This window comes from Pelobates fuscus, chromosome 2 (genome assembly GCF_036172605.1).
Source record: "Pelobates fuscus isolate aPelFus1 chromosome 2, aPelFus1.pri, whole genome shotgun sequence".
Classification (NCBI taxonomy): Eukaryota; Metazoa; Chordata; class Amphibia; order Anura; family Pelobatidae; genus Pelobates; species Pelobates fuscus.
In genome coordinates, this window is record NC_086318.1 from 124866693 (window position 1) to 124890722 (window position 24030).

General features: G+C 39.0%; 1 protein-coding gene across 14 annotated transcripts in view; it reads right to left on the reverse strand.

Annotated features, from left to right (window-relative positions):
* TNIK (TRAF2 and NCK interacting kinase) overlaps positions 1–24030 on the reverse strand; it is a 269661-nt gene that overhangs the window by 133687 nt on the left and 111944 nt on the right. For all 14 annotated transcript variants that reach the window (XM_063442666.1, XM_063442663.1, XM_063442669.1 and 11 more), the window contains exons 3-5: positions 17307–17363; positions 10908–11033; positions 9316–9426 (exon numbers count right to left, since the gene is read on the reverse strand). In XM_063442666.1, the coding sequence (XP_063298736.1) occupies positions 9316–9426; positions 10908–11033; positions 17307–17363 (294 nt within the window). The remainder of the gene's footprint in view (positions 1–9315; positions 9427–10907; positions 11034–17306; positions 17364–24030) is intronic.

The window sequence follows — 24030 nt, forward strand, 5'->3', positions numbered from 1 at the left end:
TTCCAGTGCAGGACTAACTCATCGCTGAGAGTGTCAGCTGATCTCTTTCAGCCATTGAGCCCAGCTCTATACTGCCAAGCTTAGCTCAGTGAAGAATTAGAGGAGGTTGGGAGCGGTGCCCAGCAGGCACCAGGTATGGCGCCAAACCATTCTAATAAAACAGTCTGACTCCTTTCTGTGGGGAAAGGGGGAGTGTGATGGTGTTATAACCAATAAAAGCAGGCTGTGGTGGTTATGGTGCTTGGAGTGTTCCTAAGGTGCATTTGTATTAATGTAGTTACTCACAACATGGAGCCTCTGTTTTTTTTTCCCTTGATTTATCCAACATGTGATTAGAGTTGCACATCTATGATTACCGGTCAGTGCATCCTCCCTGCTGCTTTTACCAGAGGAGCATGTAGAAAGCAACATACTAATTGGTTAATTTTCTCATCTTCTAGCATCTAGTTTGTGTGACCAGACAGCTGTTTTCCTTGAAATGGAAAACTGAGGAAAATCTCTCAGACCTGTCAATACAATAGCACTACTGATATTCATTAAATGCACACAGTGATTGATTTGCCTGCATAGGGTACAGATAAACTGTCTTAGTACCTTACTACACTTATGTGAGGGTTAATTTACCCCCACACCCAGCATGGCTGCTAGTATACACATAGTTCGTGGGTTTGTAGATTGCACTGTTACAGCACTATTCTTCTCCTGATTAAAAGCAACCAGGGGATACGGCAGAAGTGGGCCAGCTGGCTGCGATTATGCATTTTTGTTAGTCCAACGCTGGTTGGGTTTGGGCTTGGGTTGGTGGCTGTAACACAATGATTTCCAGGCCTGAACTGACATAGTGGGAGATTTTCCGAACAAACATATCTGGGGCCAATTCAACCTGCCAGACTATGTTGAGTATGTATAAAATAAAACCATTTGTAAGTGACAAATGAGAGGAGGCATTGGTGTCAATGGAGTTTCAAGAAGTGGAATTTGTATCACTGAGGCATGCACAGATCTATGTGAAGGCTTTCTTACTCTGCACAAGTCAAAATAATGGAGGATACATGATCTGCCACACCTTCCCTTTTATTAAAGTGTGAGTAGGACCATTCACAAAGAGCTCCATTAGTGAGCCAAATAAGGTAATTTGTTTGTACTTGTCCCCAAGGGGAAAAGGTTGTAAGCGGTCCCAAGATGGCTACAGCCTGTTTTGCAACAAAATTACTACCCAGGTTCTCTGTCAAAACTCTCAACCTTTTTGCACCCTCCTTACTGCGTTCCTCACAGACCCATACAAGCAGCAAGGCAATGACAACACACAGAACTTAAAGTGGATTTCACATGTAAGGTCAAAATTGCTTAACAGGAAAAATGCAGCTATACTTTAATTTCAGGTACAGCACCATCAATATACGAGAGGAATATAGTGCACTCTTGAGTCTTTCTTTTGAATATTTATTAAGCTATTTTTATTTCTTAAACATCAAGTGTTCATTATACGCTTATATAGATCAATGTTTATGTCTGTATTAAGACCCATTTGAGATGGTGGAAATTCAAGCGGCAGTTATTACAGCTGATTAGAACAACAATATACAAAAGAAGGATCAGTGCTAATATGTCAGTGGGTAGGAAGCAACCACAATAAAGGGGATCCCTCTCACCCTTTAAACAGAAAACAGAAATGTTGTACAAAAGAAAAATAGGGGCTGCGCCACAGGGAATAGCGGGATATAGTCACTGTTGGAAAGAAACTTTTGTTTCACACCAAATTGTGTCTTTATGGTATATTCAGTGGCAGGTGTGGACTCCTGAGGCTTGGGAATGGTACTTATAGTCAGTCACTCCGGCATTTGGTCATATAAAATGGAGATAAGAAGGAGGGAGAGGACCAAATAGTACAATATGTCTCCTATAAAGTGATTATAGTGGAATAATAATAATGCACTTACATTCGGCAGAGCTATGGCCAGCTCTAGCATCTAGCGCTTTTAGTGGAACAATCCCCACTTCGGGATATAGTGTTGATATCCTCAATCTTTGGGTTACTTGGAGCTCAAATGACAATAAAGGTAGGAAGGCTAAAAATAGTGATTTCAATAAGATAAAACAAAGTCTAAAAATATATATATAATATATTCACACAGCATAGAGTAGGCTGACTGCTCTGTGGTATCGGCTCTGGTGGTATGATCCCCACCTCGGATTTCTTGAGAATGGTGATTAAAAAAAGCCAGGTAAAAAATATAAACGAAAAGAAAAGAAAGGAAATTGGCACAAACCTAGATGTATTTGTCCAAAAAGGATTCCTTTATTGCAGTACAAAGTAAAAAAAATCCAATAACGCGTTTCGCCGTTGTGACTTTCTCAACTGGAGCAAGAAACTTTCTTTGCTCCAGTTGAGAAAGCCACAACAACGAAACGCGTTATTGGATGTTTTTACTTTACTGAATATTTACTGAATATACCATAAAGACAACATTTGGTGTGAAACAAAAAGTTTCTTTCCAACAGTGACTATATCCCGCTATTCTCTGTGGCGCCGCCCCTATTTTTCTTTTGTACATTTCTGTTTTCTGATATGATTAGAAGTTATCATGTAAATCTACCATGTTAGAATTAGTGTAGGACCCACCGATATTGGGGTACTGTGACGTAGTGGTGGGCTTAACACAGCATGACCATGTGATGTAACTGAATCTCCATATTTGTTTGCAAGGACAGGTGATTTTAAGTAACCGTCTGAAATCTAAAACTGTATTTCTTTTTTTGTTTTTGCGCCGTTTCTTTACTCTGTATTTTGTATCATTCAAATGGCTACAGGTATTGCTCAAGAGAGAAGATATCACTAATCTCAGGCTGACCACGACAGCTATATTCCACTAGTAGCCAAGATTATGACCCTGCATGGAGGTGATCTCTGCGTTACTACCCATTCAATAATTGCATGGATGATGTCATCATCCAGTTAGTATGGGATTCTAAAACATAATCTGTCAATTTAAATAAAAGGCAGCTCATGTAACATGTGTACAGTATTGACATTTCTCAGTAGCTAACTAAATTATGGCTGAGACTGAGGCGCAACCGATCCAGTAAAACATTCAATACCTAGCAAAAGACAATGCTATCTCACTCACTAAACTTCATATGATGAGTGAAATTCTCCATAATGCAGGATAATCACATAGTGCTTTTGCAGATATAATCACGCCCTGCACAATCTCTTGGAGGCAGTTATACACATTTAGGATGAATCAATGTTTTGCTATAAATAGGACAGTTAATTCATTACATATCAGTAAAGCTAATAAATGTGGAGAATAATCAATGCAGTACGCTCTTCTGCCAAGGTACAGATATTGATTTCCCACTTCAGAAACTAAACCACATTCAATATCTCACATCAACAATGTTGTTCCATTCTTGGTGAGAGCAGGAGATATCTTTAAAAAAATAAATACAAAAAATTTAAAACCCACAAGTTTGGCATCAAGATCAAACTATTTTTCATTTTAATTAAAGATATATAAAATGAAGATAAATGTGGGATGTTGTATAGGAATAAGCAGAACAAGCAGATGCAGACTGTTAACACCTTCACTGCGAGTTCTTAGTGTAGAAACATAGATTCTATTTCTTTTTAAATAACATGTATGACAAAAATATGAAGGGAAATGGCTAAAAACTATAACTTTTTTATATTTAATAAATGTTTATTGATGTTTTTCTTTTTTTCCCTTCATGAAACTAGTCATACACAGTATAAGTATAAGACAGCAATAACTGATACAGATACAAGAACAAATAAATAATCACATATATTTTCTTATTTACTGATGAGATACAAACAGAAAAATAAAGCATCATGCACAATATTCTCCTGTCAGGGCGTATAGAGAAACATAGAATGTGATGGCAGATAAGAACCATTCGGCCCATCTAGTCTGCCCAATTTTCTAAATACTTTCATCAGTCCCTGGCCTTATCTTATAGCTGGGATAGCCTTATGCCTATCCCACGCATGCGCAAACTCCTTTACTGTGTTAACCTCTACCACTTCAGCTGGAAAGCTATTCCATGCATCCACTACCCTCTCAGTAAAGTAATACTTCCTGATATTATTTTTAAACCTTTGTCCCTCTAATTTAAGACTATGTCCTCTTGTTGTGGTAGTTTTTCTTCTTTTAAATATAGTCTCCTCCTTTACTGTGTTGATTCCCTTTATGTATTTAAATGTTTCTATCATATCCCCCCTATCTCGTCTTTTCTCCAAGCTATAGATGTTAAGATCCTTTAACCTTTCCTGGTAAGTTTTATCCTGCAATCCATGAACCAGTTTAGTAGCCCTTCTCTGAACTAAGTATCATATGTAGATATGACCCGGGTAACAGGCATCATCTAAATTAAAAAGTACACTGTTAAAACAAAGCCACTGCTTCCAAAGCTGTTTAAGTCATACCGAGGTAACCGAACTTATGGTTATTTAAAAAATGTTTGTTTGTTTTTTTAATTCCAAAACATTTCATTAAGGGACACCAAATTAATTCCAATGATGAAAAAATAATGTTTCAACCCACAGCCAATGCTATCTGAATATATTTGTCTTTGTTGGGGTTTCAGAGCTTATTGTGGGTATTTGTAATGAATCTGCTGGAATGTTTGGAAACACAGATTCCCAAAATACAAGAAGAATAGAAATATTATGTTCAGGGCCGTCTATAATATGAATAGGACCCTGGGCAAAGAATTTTGTTTGGCCCCCTCGGCCCTGCGACCCTCTCAATCCACCAACCCCCAAATTACGCCCAACCCCCAATCACACTGACATATTGACACATACACACACACAGACAGACATATTAAAACATTCACAGATACATACTGAAACACACATACACTGACACACAAATATATACTGGCAGACATATTGACACACATTCAGACATACTGACACACACACACAGACACACATAAATACACACAGACACATACACTGACAGATATACTGACACACATACAGACACATACACTGACAGACATATTGACACACACAGGCATGCTGACACACACAGGCATGCTGACACACACAGGCATGCTGACACACACAGGCATACTGACACACACAGGCATACTGACACACACACAGACAGACATACTGACACACACACACATACTGACACACACATACTGACACACACACACACACACACACACACATACTGACACACACACAGACAGAAATACTGACACACACACAGACAGAAATACTGACACACACAGACATACTGACACACACACACAGACATACTGACACACACACACAGACATACTGACACACACACAGACATACTGACACACACACAGACATACTGACACACACAGGCATACTGATATACACACACAGATACACTGAAACACAGACAGACATACACACACAAACATACTGACATACATTTAGCTACCCTCCAACCACCCTTACCTTTTCTGGAGGGTGGTTTCCCTGGGGAACAGTGGCAGGCTGAGGCAGTTGGGAGTTCTCCTCTGAAACTCCCCTCCTCCCTGCCTTTCTCCTCCTGTGCGGCTCTGATCTCCGGTGGGAGGAAGTGACGCGCGGCACTCACTTCCTCACAGCCGGCTGACGAACAGGAAGGGGCCCGGTCGCGCTCTTTAAGCGTAACAGCGCCCGACCGGGCCCCTGCTGACACATTGTTCGTACAAGAAAAGAAAGGTGCACACAATACCAGTAAGGTGAGAACCAGCTCTAACACTTAAGTGAAGGAATCCCTACTACCTTCACAACATAGAACATGCAAATAAAACAGAAATAAGTGGAGCTTAGGTTTACCTTAATAAACAGTAGTATGATATGGGTAGACAAGGTACAATAGCATTAATCTGTAAAAATCAAACAAGCAAATCTAAGTGCAGATGGTTATTACAAAAATAGATTAAGGTGAATAGTAAATGGGTAACTCACAAACGTAGAGCCAATAAATCACTTGGCTCAAATGGTTAGCGCCTCAGAATCTCTGAGCATGTGAGAAACATCAAGAAAGGAGTCGAAACACATAGTGTCTCTCAACACTTCAAGCACTGTCACCACCAAAACCCACAAGGTCTTATGTTCTGTGCACTTAAACTTGTCAAAAATAACTGGAGGGGTGGAGACTTTATAAAAAAAATTGGCATAGAAGAAATGACTTTTATTTTTAATTTTAATACTATGGTCCCCCACGGATTAAATTTAGATTTTGAATTGTGCCACTTCTTGCCATAAATGCTTCTCATCCATTGAAAAGTTTTTCTTTCCCCCTGTCGTTTACACTTTTTCAAGATAGTGAAATTGTCCCCCCTGTCTCTCATTATGAAGAGGTCTCCCTATAGCCTTTTAAGATAGTGCTAAGAAGTTCTCTCTACCCTTCTGGTTGTTTTTTATTTTATTTTATCCATTTTGGTTTTAACCTTTTTTGTATGACTTTGAGAGTTTATTATTAGTATTTATAAAGTATTGGTATTGTTATACACTATATATTATATATATATATTTTTTATATTTTGTATATTCTTTATTTATGAAGATTTCATATTTCTTTCTTCCTTCTGTTCTATTTTTATCTGGGTCCATTGAGACCCAATGGACAGTAGAATTAAGGACTCTTTGCCGATAATAGGCAATCCGGATGTGGAACGCATATATTGCGTTCCACGAAGAAAGAAGAAGCAGAACAGCCGATTGTGAAGACTGCCGGCAGTGGAACGCACATGTTGCGTTCCATGAACAATAAGGGAGGAGAGCAGCCGGATCACATGACCAACGCACGCACGTCAGCGTGTACGTGCGTTCCAACTAACCACATATGCGTTCCACATAGTCAATTTCCGGTTCGGCAGATGCCGGCAATTCTACAGCATATAAAAGAGAAAGAAGATACAGAGAACATTATACCAACTGCGGAAGCCAGGTACTGGCGAAACGCGTTTTGGACTGATCTTATACGAACTTTTATATGGATTTTTAACAATTTTTTATCTTTTATTGATATTAACGTATATACTCGAGTATAAGCCGAGTTTTTCAGCCCATTTTTTGGGCTGAAAAACCCCAACTCGGCTTATACTCGAGTCACTGTCTGTATTATGGCAATTTGCATTGCCATAATACAGACCGGGGGAGAGGGGGGCTGGCAGAGCTGTAACTTACCTGTTCTGCAGCTCCTGTCAGCTCTCTCCTCCTCTGCGCCGTCCGTTCAGCACCTCGGTCAGCTCCCAGTGTAAGTCTCGCGAGAGCCGCGGCTCTCGCAAGACTTACAGTGTGAGCTGATAGAAGGAGCTGCACGGACGGCGCAGAGGAGGAGAGAGCTGACAGGAGCTGCAGAACAGGTAAGTTACAGCTCTGCCAGCCCCCCTCTCCCCCCCCACTGAACTGCCACTGGACCACCAGGGAAGGAGCCCCCCTCCCTGCCATATATCAAGCAGGGAGGGGGGACGAAAAAAAAAAAATATATAAATAAAATAAAAAATAATAATAATAAAAAAAAAATTAATAACAAAAAAAGGGGGATAAGGACCACTATGGGAGGGAGGGGGGGGGGATAAGGACCACTATTGGAGGGAGGGGGGTATAAGGACCACTATGGGAGGGAGGGGGGGTATAAGGACCACTATGGGAGGGGGTGGGATAAGGACCACTATGGGAGGGAGGGGGGTATAAGGACCACTATGGGAGGGAGGGGGGGGGGTATATGGACCACTATGGGAGGGATGGGGGGGGATAAGGAACACTATGGGAGGGAGAAGGGGGATAAGGACCACTATGAGAGGGAGGGGGTGGGATAAGGACCACTATGGGAGGGGAGGGGGAAGTAAGGACCACTAGGGGAGGGGAGGGTAAGGACCACTAGGGGAGGGGAGGGTAAGGACCACTAGGGGAGGGGTGAGTCAGGACCACTAGGGGAGGGGTGAGTCAGGACCACTGGGGGGGGGGTGAAGGAACACGGGGGTGGGGAGGTAAGGACCACTGAGGGAGGAGGAGGGGAAGTCAGGACATATTGGGGGGGAGGGGGCGGCAAATTTTTTTTTGCCTACGGCGGCAAATATCCTTGCACCGGCCCTGCACACACTGCATTCACACACTGCATTCATACACACACACACTGCATTCATGCACACACACACTGCACTCATACACACACGCTGCACTCATACACACACGCTGCACTCATACACACACACATACGCACACACTGCATTCATTATACACACACTGTAAATAAATATTCAATTAATATATTTTTTTTAGGATCTAATTTTATTTAGAAATTTACCAGTAGCTGCTGCATTTCCCACCCTAGTCTTATACTCGAGTCAATAAGTTTTCCCAGTTTTTTTGGATAAAATTAGGGGCCTCGGCTTATATTCGGGTCGGCTTATACTCGAGTATATACGGTAATTATCATTTAAATAAATTTTGTCTATACCTTAAATTGGAGTTTTTTCCTATCCATTCCTAACTACTGGGTAAAGGAGGAGGAGATCAAGTGGAGACAAAAAGAGGGTGTTGGATCTACCTTAGAAGATCCTGAGGCGCTAACCATTTGAGCCAAGTGATTTATTGGCTCTACGTTTGTGAGTTACCCATTTACTATTCACCTTAATCTATTTTTGTAATAACCATCTGCACTTAGATTTGCTTGTTTGATTTTTACAGATTAATGCTATTGTACCTTGTCTACCCATATCATACTACTGTTTATTAAGGTAAACCTAAGCTCCACTTATTTCTGTTTCCCTGCTGACACATGCCCACCGGGCATGGGCCACCCGGGGGCCCTCTTTAGCATGCGGGATGGTGCGGCTCTGTGCAGCCGCACCACCGGGTCCAAGGGGGGCTGCCCAAATCGCGGGGCCCACGGAGCAGCTGCTCTGGGCCCCCCAGGAGCAACTGGGCCCGGGGCAGCTGCCCCGTTTGCCCCGCGCTATAGACGGCCCTGATTATGTTGTTGGCATAATGCCACATACAGCAAATGCTGATGTCTAAATCGGATTGCAAAGGGTATTGCAGTTTGCTTTTGCATTCTGTGCATATCCCCTAGTGTGGGTGCTGGGTCCAGCTTGCATCCTTGACCTCAGCGTATGCTGTTCAGAAGCAATGCACTTGATCCATGCAGGCTTCTTTACAGTTTATAAGGCTGGTATGTAATTTAAAGTTCCTCAGAATGAGTAACAGTGACAAACTTGTAATCTAGCTAAAGAGAAAAAAAAAAAAAAAGATGTTTCTCTGGTGGATGTGGGCAAGTGCATGAGCAAATATGGTTGATTACGTACCCGTAAGATCTCTCTGCAGATGTAAGCAATCCATTCCTCTTTTAACGTATTGCCTTTGGTGTTCTTGATCAAATCCGTCACAGAACCAGCACCACAAAACTCCATCACAAGCTAGGAGAAAAAAAAATATATATATTTATGGTTTTCATTACAATTATTTTTTTTCTTTAATAATCATTTTTATGTTTGCCGCAATAAAAAGTAAAGCATTCAACAGAGAGTGCTGAAAGGGACACTATAGGCACCCATACTACTACATCTGATTGAGGTTGTCTGGGTCCAGTGTCCTTGTTCCTCGTTCCTCTTAGTCCTGCAATGTAAGTCATTGAAGTTTTTGAGAAACTGCAATGATTACATTGCAGGACTAAGACTGCCTCTATTGGCTGAATGAGACAGCCACTAGAAGCACTTCCTGCATGCTAGGTGAATTTTGGTCGCCTAACTGAGGCTGTGAATCTTTACGCTTTGCATGAGGATATCCAGCATCAGTTAAATCCCCATAGAAAAGCATTGAGCAATACTTTCCAATGGAAAGGGCCTAATGCACTTGCAGAGCTCGCCATGCATGCGGATTAGGGGGATAAGGGAACTATAGTGTAAGGAATCCAGCATTATATTTCTTACACTAAAGAATATGTGGCATCTGTTTAAGCCCTTAAGGACCAAACTTCTGGAATAAAACTGAATCATGACATGTCACACGTGTCATGTCATGTGTCCTTAAGGGGTTAAGGAACACACAAATATATAAAGTTAGTTGCATTGCACTTTGTTAATTAATAAAATCTATTGTACATGATGAAGTAGGGCTTAGATTACATATTTTAAAAATTAGGGCTACATTATTTCTTCCCTATTCCTTGCAATTTATTTAGTAAGCATTTTACAAGAACACATTGAAATTTCTCTCATCTTCAAGACTGTCCTAGGAAGCTCAAAAATAATATGAACAAGCAAAATAAAGCAGCAATGACATGGAAAGGGGGATTTACATTTAAGAACCCATTAACAATAGGTGGCATGCATGGATTAGAATAATGCTAAATATTTTCTATTCATTGGTCATTAAGGAGTTAACTATTTGCTTAGATTTATTGTTTAAAGGACCACTATAGTGCCAGGAAAACAAACTCCTTTTACTGGCACTATAGGGTCATAAGGTCCCACTCACCCTCAGGGCCCCCTCCCGCTGGGCTGAAGGAGTTAAAACCCCTTCAGCCACTTACCTTTCTCCAGCGCCGGGCTCCCTTGGCGCTGGGGAACTCTCCTCCCTCTACCGATGTCAGCTCCGAAAGCGCATGCGTGGCAAGAGCTGCACGCATTCAAACCGCCCATAGGAAAGTATTACTCAATGCTTTCCTATGGACGTCCAGCGTCTTCTCACTGTGAAAATCACAGTGAGAATCGCGGAAGCGCCTCTAGCGGCTCTGAAACTGCTATGTTTTCAGCTGAAGGGTTAAAACTAGAGGGAACTGGCACCCAGACCACTTCATTGAGCTGAAGTGGTCTGGGTGCCTATAGTGGTCCTTTAAGATGTAACCAATATAAAAGTTACAGGAACATCTAATTTCAGACAATAAATAATTGCTTACCCATAGCTGATCATCCATCCCAGGGGGATTCTTTTTTATAAATGCTCCATAATATGTGGCAATATTTCTATGATGTGAATATTTTTTAAGCATGTTAATCTCTTGTTTGATCTCTTCCTCTTCATCCTAGATAAAAAAACAGAAAAATAAACTGAATGCATTACATCAAATATTAAGATAAAAGTTGCCTATGCCACATAATACAAATACAGACATTCAAATTACTTCATTCAAAACCATTCCAAGCTGAAAGCAAAATAAATATTTTCAAATAAAAAGTTTATAAACAGCATGCATTATTTTTCGGACTCTTTCCCCGAAGCACCATAGAAAATACATATTTGCCAATGAAAAATAACCAAACATAGCTTAGTTACCAATACGTTTTTATGATATTTGTCAGAGATATCATTTGAAACAGCTACCTTTACAAAGGTTTAACCCCATGTCCCTATAAAACTATTGCATTTTACATTTTAAAATCACTGACCTTACCAAACTTATATATTCTATTAATGACCATTGTCTTTACAACTCAGGCCAATTCGCCACTTGTTTTATTACCTAATTTTGCTCCTCTTTTTAACTTTATTGCCTTGATTAAAGTTGTTTTGGTGTAGTCTAAATACAAGTTTACACAACATACATTTCGGCACTGTATTTGCCAATGATAAGACAGGGTATTTTTGTGGCAGCTAAAAGAAGATTACACAAACTATGTTTGATATGCAGGTCACAATAACTGCTTTACCAACTCAAATTAGGGATGTCAAGTATTAGAATAATTGGTGTTGAAAGAAAAGTCAAAACGTTTTGCTTCCTCATCAACCATGGGATGCTTTAGAATTCCCAGTTATCCTAGAGACTAGCCTGTACTACATAGAGAGGTGTTAACACAAGACAATTATGGACATAAGTTGGTTGGTGGACCATGTTGGGTGAACTTGCCAGTAGAAAAGACATGTGGAAATCACTTTTAATGATCTCTGCCCCTGGCTCAATACCATGAAAACAGCACTCTGTGCCTAGTATATCATTAGGTTGATACACTCAGTGTGTTTTCTGTAGACATTTCCCTGGTATCCCCAGAAAACAAACCTGGAACAGCGGAACAGAAACCTGAAATTGAGAGACTGTCCCAGGCTGGAATCTGGAAAAGTGTGCTTACCAACCTCATCTCTGGTAAAGCAACACGAGAAATGTGCAGTTCTGCAACAGCTGGGAATCTACTTCCTGGCTAATACTAAGCTAGAAGCTCCAGTTTATGACATGATACCCAAACTCTAGCAGTCGTGAAGGCTATGAGCAACAAGGAACCATCAGATGCACAAACTGCTCTCCACAAAAACTAAAAATAGGGACCCCCTTCATTAATGCACTCCCACTTACAATAAACCTGAGAGATGTTCGTTAATTTCAGAATGCATTTTTCGCTTTGTCACCCTCTTTTGTGAGAATGTCACTCTTCTCCTCCTCTCCATTCCAAATCACTTAAATTAGTCTGGGATTTCACCAATGGATTATCAATAGTCTTAATCCCTTCGATTGCATGGTATATTTTAACTGACTTTTTCTATATGTTCTTAGTTTCCAAAATATTTGTCAATTTTAAAGATTCCCCTTAATTTATCATTTATTTTGTTTTATTTGAGATAAAACTAATAAAAGAAATCTAATGGTCCTCATATTAGTGGCTGTCATCCTGTGTTGGTATAACGTATAACGGGAACCGTGCAACATTTTTAGTAGCCCTTTGTTGACTTTTCTTAAATGTGTTAAAAGGTTTTCTGTAATTTGTCTGTTTACCCTTTTACTTCCTATGAACACAGACTTAAAAGTTATAAAGCTGTGTTATATCAATATACATTATGTGCTCATGTCCATAAAGCAAAAATGTTTCAGTCCATCACCTGCTACTAAACCTTTTGCCCCTCAAAAACTGTATATAAAGAGGCATACGTCTGTACACCAAAGTATTTATAAGCTCTCTCATAGGAGAAAAAATTGCATTATGGAGTTTAGGTATGTCCTGAACAGTAGAATGATTTTCCTAGTGAACACTTGAAAAAATCCATTCAGTGCTACAGCCAAGAACAGAAGAAGTCTACTTAAATAGTGTAAAACATTATTCAGGGTCCAAGGGCTGCAGGTGCAACCAGATTAATAAATAAATCAAAAATAGTCAAATGTGGGACAGAGGTACACATATGAACGAAGAGGTTACTTTCTTCAACCACCAAGTCTAAATTCTAAATTCTAAACTACCCTTTAGAATGTGAATTACCTATGAACCCTATGTGCCATCCCCCTGTCTTTAGTTATGTATAGAAAACGAGAACATGCTATAACCCTTCTTCACACAAAAAAAAGAAGGTAAATACAGACAAAAGTGCAACTTCACTTAAAGTCCTTGGAACTAAAAAAGTTATCAAATAATACCAACCCTTCCTGAGAAATACGCAGGGCAGTAGTATTTGTTTATAACTACCCTCATGTGTAATTCTCTGCACCTTGATTGGTTCACAATTACATAGTTACATAGTTACATAGCTGAAAAGAGACTTGCGTCCATCAAGTTCAGCCTTCCTCACATATGTTTTTTGCTGTTGATCTAAAAGAAGGCAAAAAAATAAAAAATAAAAAAAAACCTAGTTTGAAGCACTGCCAATTTTGCAACAAGCTAGGAAAAAAAAATCCTTCTTGACCCCAGAATGGCAGTCAGATTTATCCTTGGATCAAGCAGTTATTACCCTACATTGAAAGATTATATCCTTGAATATTCTGTTTTTGCAAGTATGCATCTAGTAGCTGTTTGAACATCTGTATGGACTCTGATAAAACCACTTCTTCAGGCAGAGAATTCCACATCCTGATTGTTCTTACAGTAAAAAAACCTTTCCTTTGCCTTAGATGAAATCTTCTTTCTTCTAGTCTAAACGCATGACCTCGTGTCCTATGTAAAGTCCGGTTTGTGAATAGATTTCCACACAATGGTTTGTATTGGCCTCGAATAGATTTGTATAATGTTATCATATCCCCTCTCAGGCGACATTTTCTAAACTAAATAGGTTTAAATTTGTTAACCTTTCTTCATAGCTGATATGTTCCATTCCTTTTATTAATTTTGTAGCCCGCCTCTGCACTTTTTCTAGTGCCATAATATCCTTCTTTAGAACAGGTGCCCAAAATTGCACAGCATATTCAATGTGTGGTCTTACCAGTGATTTATAAAGAGGCAAAATGATATTCTCGTCCCGAGAATGAATGCCCTTTTTCATGCATGACAATACCCTACTGGCCTTGGCCACTGCTGATTGACATTGCACACTGTTGCATAGTTTGTTGTCTATAACAATTCCCAAGTCCTTTTCGTGTGTTGTTATCCCTAATTCGCTTCCATTAAGGGCATACGTTGCTTGTGTATTCTTTACGCCGAAGTGCATAACTTTGCATTTTTCAACATTAAATTTCATCTGCCATTTGAGTGCCCAGTCCTCCAGTCTGTCTCCAGTGCCCAGTCCTCCAGTAATATCTTGCTCACAATGACTTGCAATATTTGTTCATGGTTCATGGCTAGATTTGTTCATAAACTTGTTGGAGCAGGGCCCTCTTCAATTCTCTTTTCTTCACCTTAAATTTTCACATTTTGCATTTTATGTTTTTTTGGTTTTTTTTTTAAATACCCATTGTACAGCTTTTCAGAATATGTTGAATAATATTGTTACTTACAGGGACTGATCATATGACAATGTTTTTGTTATACACATTTGTCAATATCTCATACAACTATATATATATATATATATATATATGTATATATATATGTGTGTGTGTGTGTGTAGTATATATATGGGGAAAATAATGTACACCCTCTTTGAATAAAATGGTTTTACATAGCAGGACACAATCATCTGTTCCTTAGCAGGTCCTAAAATTAGGTAAAAAACTCAGATGAACAACAACACATGACATATTACACCGTATCATGATTTATGTAAAAAAATAAAGCCAAAATGGAGAAGCCATGTGTGAAAACACTAAGCACACTTTATGATTCAATAGCTTGTAGAACCACCTTTATTAGCAATAACTTGAAGAAATAATTTTTTTGTATGTTTTTATCAGTCTCTCAAATCGTTATGGAGGAATTTTGGCCCACGTTTCTTTACAACGTTGCTTCAATTCATTGAGGTTTGCTGGCATTTGTTTATGCAAAGTTCTCTTAAGGACCCACCACCACAATTAAATCAGGTTAAGGTCTGGACTTTGACTGGGCCATTGGAACACCTTGATTCTTTTCTTTTCCATCCATTCCATTTTAGATTTGCTAGTTTGCTTAGTATCATTGTCCAGCCACATGACCCAATTTCAACCAAGCTTTAGCTGTTGGACAGATGGCCTCACATTTGACTCTAGAAAACTTTGATATATAGAGGAGTTCATGGTTGATTCAATAACTGCAAGGTTCGCAGTTCCTGTGGCTGCAAAACAAGCCCAAATCCCTAACCCTCTAAAACTGTGCTTGACATTTGGTATGAGGTGATTGTGAGGATATACTGTATTTGGTTTTCAACGAACGTGGCGCTGTACATTATGGTCAAACACCTCACCTTTGGTCTCGTCTGTAAAAAAGGACATTGTTCCAGAAGTCTTGTGGTTTGTTCAGATGTAACTTGGCAAACCTAAACCATGCTGCCATATTCTTTTTAGAGGGAAGAGGCTTTCTACTGACAGCCCTTCCAAGCAAACCATAATTGGTCAGTCTTTTTCAAATTGTACTGTCATGAACTTTAACATACTAACTGAATAAGATCTGTAGAGCCTGAGATGCAACTCTTGGGTTTTTTACAACTTCTATGAGTATTGCAAGGCCTGATCTTGGAGTGAATTTGCTGGGACGTTCACTCCTGGGAAGATTGGCAACTGTCTTGAATGTTTTTCACTTTTGAATAAACTTTGTCACTGTAGAATTATGGACTTTAAATTGTTTGGAAATGTCTTTACAACCTTTTTCAATTTGATGGGCAGCAACAATTGCTTCTCTAAGATCATTGCTGATTTCTTTCCTCCTTAGCATTGTGTTAACAGACACCTGAATGCTCCAGAGCAGCAGACTGCTAAAACCCTGGAATTTATGGACGTGGTCACACTTGCTGATGATCAATTAATCAATGGCATTTGATTAGCAGTGTTTGTCTGCTACTTAGCCTCTTAATTCCTATGGAAGCAGTAAGGGTGTACTTGGCTTCATTTTTGTAAAATAAATCATGAAACGTTGTAATATGTCACGTGTTGTTGTTTATCTGAGGTTGTATTTACATAATCTTAAGACCTGCTAAGGAACAGATGATTGTTATTATGTCCTGCTATGTAATATCATAGAATTCATAGAGGGTGTACTTTCTTTCCCCCGTGACTGTATAGACAAATTTATGATTTGTTGTTTGATCTTATTTTTCTGCATACTATTCTTTAGTCTTAGGCAGAGTTAATTTGATTTCACTTAATCTATTCCCATCATTTTGTAACGCATTTAAACACTCCATAAAGGGAGCTTCACAAGTGCATGTGCTTTTGCATCGTACATCCTACCAAAATATTATCCAAAAGAGCCCTATGTCAGATGAACAGAGATGCGGTTTAAAAAGTTGATAAAAACAAGAAGTTGACTAGAAGTGATGGTATCCATAATTTCATCAGGGCTAGAGGGATTGCACCAGCTAACATTCACCTATCAGCCAGAACAGTTTGGAAATATATTTTGTTTTCAGGCTCTGTTTTTTTTGTGAAACTTTTAAAAGACTGTAATCATGAGCTTTCCAGATAGAGGATGCAGATATCATAGAAACATTACAATGCACAAGCACTGTGTGTTTTCAGCAGGAGTTAGAACATCCATCATCACTTAACAAAACAATAAATATCATTTATTCACAAGGTCATCCACTTGCCCTTTTGGGCTCAAAGTTCCCATTTAAAACATTCAAAGTTCCAATGTAAAACAGACACACACACACAATGCCAAACACACACAAACAGTACATTCACATACATGCGTGAAAACAAATACCTACATTTCCAGCTCTAAAGTTGTGACCTAAATTGTGCTTTTTATTTTTGTTATCAACCAACAGATTAATAAATAATCTCCTAAATTCTAGATCTGTATAATTTAGGACCGTTTTGGCCAGAGGGTCACAGAGTAAACCAAATACATTTCAGTGTAATGCTCAGCTTGTTTCTTAGCAGTGGTTGATTAGATTTATATAAATGCAAGAACTCATAAAACAGTGAAAGATTTGTGGTCCTCTGGGACCAAAATAGATCAATTTATTTAATGTATTTTGATTAACCACTGTCATACACTCATATTGCAAACACAACTCTGAGATACATTACCCCTGTGACATCCATGACCTTAATGGCAGCCAGCTGACCCGTTTTAACATGTCGACCCTAAAACAAAGAGGGAAAAAAATGATCAGGTTTAAATTTCATGAACTTTAAGAATAAACATCACGTGTATATGGTTACTCTAGCTAACATTTAGAGAAGGTGCAGTAGGTTCTGTTTTTTTCTGATACACACAGTTGCCATGTTAATTATGTACACAACAGCCATTTTGCTCTCCTAACAAAGCATGTTTTAGTGAATTTCCTAATAACACGGTTAATTGATCTATAAATGGAAGGGAAGACAAAGTTGCATAGTAACAAAGTAATATATACATGGAAAGGAGAGCATACATTATATAGGTTACCAGGACGCTGAAGGAAAATATCTTTAGTAACCAGTTTTGACTTTTATTTGTTGGCAGACTGAGAGAAACAAATATGTGACGTGTTGATGGAGTTGTTGTATAATTGGCCTTCTTTGTCTGAATGTGTGTCTATCTTGGAAACAGTATTGTAACCCATGTCCCACCAGAGTTCTATGTTGTAACTGGTAAGTATTTGGAAATATAAGAGGTTGTCTCAAAGATTAGATGTATTTTAACACAAGAGGCATTCAATAAAGTAGACGCCCCCCAAAAAAGACGCCAGGAGGAACATACTTAATAACAAACTATACAAGTGAAATATATTCCTCCTTTGATTGTGCAAATATCTGTATGAGGTGCACACATTCCTTGGGTGCACATGGTGGAAATCCACTGTTCCACCCTCTCAGTCACCTCCCTTTAATAATTCTTGCATGATGAAAGTAAAGCATCATTTTTTGCCAAGCAGAATATATTTTACTGGAATTTCAGAGGTGGAGGAGACTGGACAACGGGTAAGTGAGGATTATAAGCCGCAAGCTATGAAAACTGCCGTTCACTTCCAACACTGGCAATACTTTACTAATATTACTTATTTACATTGGAGAATTTCATTTTATATTAAATAAATCTTTATTCACAAAAATGTTGCATTTTAATGAAAAAAAAAAAAAGAGAGAGAGAGAGAGAGTGGGAGTATGAAAGGCAAATCTCTGAGAATTATCAAAATATTTTCAGCACATACACATTTCTAAATCATGAAGAGGGGATTTTTACAAAATCCATATTTATGATGTCTGTCAAATGAAAGCTATAACTTACTTCTGACAGGGAAAGTAATGAAATGGTTTCCAAACATCTGATACGCTGCCAATACTAACCAATATACCAGTCTGTTTTCTGCCTCAAAGTGCCACAACTTTAAGGAACACTGAAGTGTCAGGAATATAAACATGTTCAATTAGCTGTTTAGGTGACCCCTGTTGAGTTAAAAGGTTAGTTTACTTATCTTTTCTTCCTCGTCACGCTAATCCCGCCACGCTAGTCTCACCACGGCTTTCCCCGCCCCATTACCAATCTTAGATCAATCTTGATGATCTCAGCCAATCCTATGCTTTCCCATAATAAAGCATTAGGAGGCTATTATGCATGCGCAGGAAACGCTGTGCTGTGCCAATCAACATCATCTTACAGAGATGCATTGAATCATTGCATCTTTATGGGGAATGTTCAGCGTCTCCATGCAGAGCATGGAAATGCTGAACACCACGGCTGCACATGGTGCAGCACTGAAATAGGAAGCCCAAAATAGCCAGAGTGCTGACACAGGGGTAGATTGCTGTGAACTGAAAATGCAATTTACAAATTTAAAGTAAAGTATAAAAGTTGAAGACATTCACCATCTCATGTAGACATGCGGCACTATATTTTGTCCTATTTTTGTTTAAGGGTTTAATTTCACAGCATTTTAACAATTCATTGTTGAGTGAAAAGGCACCAACAATATTTATCAATATGATGCCTGTTTTTTTTAAAAAATAAAATAAATAAAAGTGCAAACCTCATTGATTTGCATGTAAGAAAACAACACAAAGAAAATATGCAGAGTCGACTTTTCTCAAACCCCAGAGAGTCATTTTGTCATCTGGTTGAATGATGTGGGCTATACAGGGATTTTCTTTAGGTTTAGCCAGAAGGCAAATTTTGCCAATTATTCCCACGAAAAGGACACTAAACACCACAAAATTATAGTAGTCATTTATCTAGCAGTCTAGTAAGTTGTGTGTCAAGAACTAGAGTGATTTGATACAAAGCAAAGGCTCCTGTGTCAGGTTTACCAGACATCTGCGGAAGTTATACTTCTGAATTACCAATGATGCAACGAATTCGGGACTGTCACACCAAAAGCGAGACTGTTGCGAGTCCTGTTGTTGGATATGCTTCAATGCATTTGGAGGCTGTATTTAAGGAATTCCCCACGTTTCTTTGGGGCTTCTGTCCTATGTTCTGGATAATTGACAGAGTCCTACATCTCACTTCCATTTAAAGGATTCAATGAAGTGGTCTGGGTGGATGTGGTTTCAGAGAAACTGCTATGTTTATACTCCAGGGCTAATCCAGCTTCCAGTGGCTGTCTCCCTGACAGCCACTAGAGGCGCTTCCGCCAAATAAGATCCCCATAGGAATGCATTGAGTAATGCTTTCCTATGGACGGGATTGAATGCATGTGCGCCTCTGGCCGTGCATGCGCATTTGGCTCCACTCGGGAGCCGACGTCAGCAGGGGAGGAGAGGTCACCAGCGCCGAAGGGAGTCCGACGCTGGATTACGATAATGGAGGAAGAGGGGCACTCCAAGAGCCTATAGTGCCAGGAAAACGGGTTTGTTTTCCTGGCACTATAGAATCCCTTTAAGGTTTAGTGTGATGACATGGTCTAATCATCATGGCATTGTCAAGAAGTCGGAGGCCTTCTTCAGCTGTAATGGCAGAAGCAGGTTATTTGCATATAATAGGAACTTAAGCTCTATGTTGGGTAAAGCTATTAGAGCGATTTCTGCAGCTCTAGGTGGATTCCAGCAAAAAAAAATATTATATATATATACACATACATACATATACACACACGCACACACAACTTTAAATAGACAGTGAGTGGCTCTAACTTCCATCTTTGTAAAGAAACAAGAATTTTCATGTGGAAACTTTCCACATGAGTGTTCTGTGCAACATTCTTTGTTCTCTGTGACAGTTCCACAGGGATAGAAATAAAGTACGTACTAGCCAAACCTACGTTACTGGTCGATTTTAAGCCTTCCAGGACAATTTGACTGAGTAGACGTCATTTTTACAAAAGCCACTACAAATGACATTATCCAATTAGGACATTTCCTACATAAGTGAGCATATACTTTAATTATACAGTGCCGCAGGATAAGTTGGTGGACTATAAATAAAATATAGCAATACTAAAATAATTCTGCGTATACTAATTTCAAGTCTTTCAGTAGCTGTCAGCACAGAGGATATGGCTATTCTGAGGATATTTAGTAGAGAATGAAATAGATATTATGAATTGTTCAATAGAGGCCCTAAGTAAAATATAACGTTATTACACAGATGTCTGAGCAGACGCTACGAGTCCTGTTAGAACAGCAAATGACAAATGATGTATTCAAATGATCAAGGCTTTTAAATTATTTTAAAGAATTATCAAGAGGCCATGTCCATGCCAACTCCTAAATCTAGGTTTCACAATTTACTGGTTCCAATGTGATATGTCCAAGTCGTACTTTACTAGGCTGTTAATTTTCTCAGCCTTCTTTTTTTCTTGTTTCTGGTATATGCAATTGTTTACATTGCATCAGGCAATCTGCACTTCATAGCAAATTGAGCAGTTATATTGGTTCCACCTTATTCATTTCCTCACGCAATCCAAGTATACTGGATTCGACAGGACAAGTCTTTCATTACGATCCCATGGCAATCCGTTCTGTTTTTTTCCCCCTGGGCTTCCCAAAAATCACAATGTGGGCATATATATTTCCCCCCCCATATATTTTGTTAAAAAAATTGCTACTGTTAAAACTAGCTATTTATGTTAAAATATTTCTCGGAAATGTATACAAGTGTTAGTGATCATCATGGCATTTCGTTTATACACTGTGCTAGCACTAACATACTTATAAATTATTTTTATTTTTTTAAAGTCTTTTTTTCCCACCTGGCACACTGAATGTAGAAAAACTGATTGACAGTGAGAGCTCTCCACCCACAGCGCACGCGTTGTGGTTGCTCTGGTAACTCCAAGAAGTGATGGACTACACTTTGTTCAGATGGTGACAATGAAACAAGCATGTCAGTGTCATGGATGAAGTTTGTCAAGTTTTTTCATTTTCCCCAACCATCACTATTGTTTGCCGTGAGGAAAAAGGGTCTTTGTATGAAGGATCCAGTGTCTCACAGGCTCCTACATAGACCTCAGAGTAGTCTTCTTGCGCATGTGCAAGATTACAACACTGAATTGGGCTGAAGTACCAGTAGTTGAAGGAAACCAACAGGAAGACAATGGCACTGGCCGCAAGGGACAGGCTGAGGGAAGTATAGCTCACCTTTCCATGTACACAATGGTCATCGGACAGGCAGTCACTGTCAGGAGTCTTTGTAAATTATGCCAGGCATCACTATTTATAATTAGTTCAAGACTTATCTGCAGCAGATTAGGTGATGATATATGGGGAACACTGAGAAGGTTAAAGGAGCCCTATAGGGTCAGGAACACAAACATGTATTCCTGACCCTATAGCGTTAAAACCACCATCTAGCCTCCCTAAATATAATAAGATCTTACTTGTAATTAAGTCTGCAGCTGCATGCTTTGTTCCTGTTTCCTTTAGACCTGCCCACTGACATCAGCAGAAGTGGTAGCCTGATCCAATCACAATGCTTCCCCATAGGATTGGCTGAGACTGACAAAGAGGCAGATCAGGGGCAGAGCCAGCACAATTCAAACACAGCCCTGGCCAATCAGCATCTCCTCATAGAGATACATTGATTCAACGAATCTCTATGAGAAACGTTCAGTGTCTGCATGCAGAGGGAGGAGACACTGAATGTTTGGATGCATTTTAGGTGGCCATGACCCAGGAAGGATCTTTAACAGCCATCTGAGGAGTGGCCAGTGAAGTAATCACTAGGCTGTAATGTAAACACTGCATTCTCTCTGAAAAGACAGTGTTTACAGCAAAAATCCTGAAGGTAATGATTCTACTCACCAGAACAAATACAATAAGCTGTAGTTGTTCTGGTGACTATAGTGTCCCTTTAAGTCTCCCTTTTCCGATCAGCTGAATTCCCATTATTACTTATAACGAAGGGATTATTTCTGCCATGTAAGCATAGTAGACGAACAAACAACACTACAAGAAAAATGATAGGTGCTTAATAGAATGTACCTTGTTGCATTACAAATGAAGAAAGATTCACTGAAATAATGTAAAATTGAAGAATGAGTTGTCAAGCCAATACCGTGAACATAATTCAATCCTTCTCAGAAAAAGTTAAGAAGAATAGCTGTAGATAAAGTGTCTGTGTGAGTAAGTAACCTTTAGTTACCACATGTAAAATGCAAACAAACAATAAAACACAGCTCACAATTTAAATAGTAGCAAAAATGGGGAAATGTGTACAAATACAAAGTAATTGAAGAAAGGCTTGTACAAGTAAAAATGTGCATCATTGTTGGCAGTAAAATGGTTTCAAGTGGCTCGAGTTTTATAACGACACAGTACAGTTTTAGTAAATGAATAGATAGACTTAATTTAAAATGATCTCAATACCCAAAGTACTACAATATAAGTCCAAGTTCGAATAACAGTCTTGTACAATTGCCTGTACATATGAATAAGAAGTGAACATCAATGCTCTGAAAACAATGTGTGTTCTACACTAACATTAATTCATATAAATGCTACTATAAGTAGAATCTACGCCAAGGATGTGGTTTACAAATGTGGAATAAGCAATATATGGTTTGATTCACAAAACAAGTGGTGTCTCTACATACACTACATATCCCATGTTTAAAAATGGTCTATTGCAGGGGTAGACAACCTTCTGCACTCCAGATGTTGTGGACAACATCTGCCCTGATACTTTGCCAGCGTTATGGCTGTAAGAGCATTATAGGAGATGTTGTCCACAACATCTGGAGTGCCGAAGGATGCCTGCCCCTGGTGTCGGGAGAAGAGTTATTTTGAAATAGTAAATACACTTATACAGGGACCTCTATTTGTACTATATACATTGTGGGTACTATATACATAAAAGATTGACAAAATAATGGAAACCACCTAACTACATTTTAGCATCAGGAACCTCAGGAGGAGAAGGGAGAAGGTTAGCCATTGTTTGTTGGAATTGTCATTACATTTCTGAACGTACAGGGAGTGCAGAATTATTAGGCAAGTTGTATTTTTGAGGATTAATTTTATTATTGAACAACAACCATGTTCTCAATGAACCCAAAAACTCATTAATATCAAAGCTGAATATTTTTGGAAGTAGTTTTTAGTTTGTTTTTAGTTATAGCTATTTTAGGGGGATATCTGTGTGTGCAGGTGACTATTACTGTGCATAATTATTAGGCAACTTAACAAAAAACAAATATATACCCATTTCAATTATTTATTTTTACCAGTGAAACCAATATAACATCTCAACATTCACAAATATACATTTCTGACATTCAAAAACATAACAAAAACAAATCAGTGACCAATATAGCCACCTTTCTTTGCAAGGACAATCAAAAGCCTGCCATCCATGGATTCTGTCAGTGTTTTGATCTGTTCACCATCAACATTG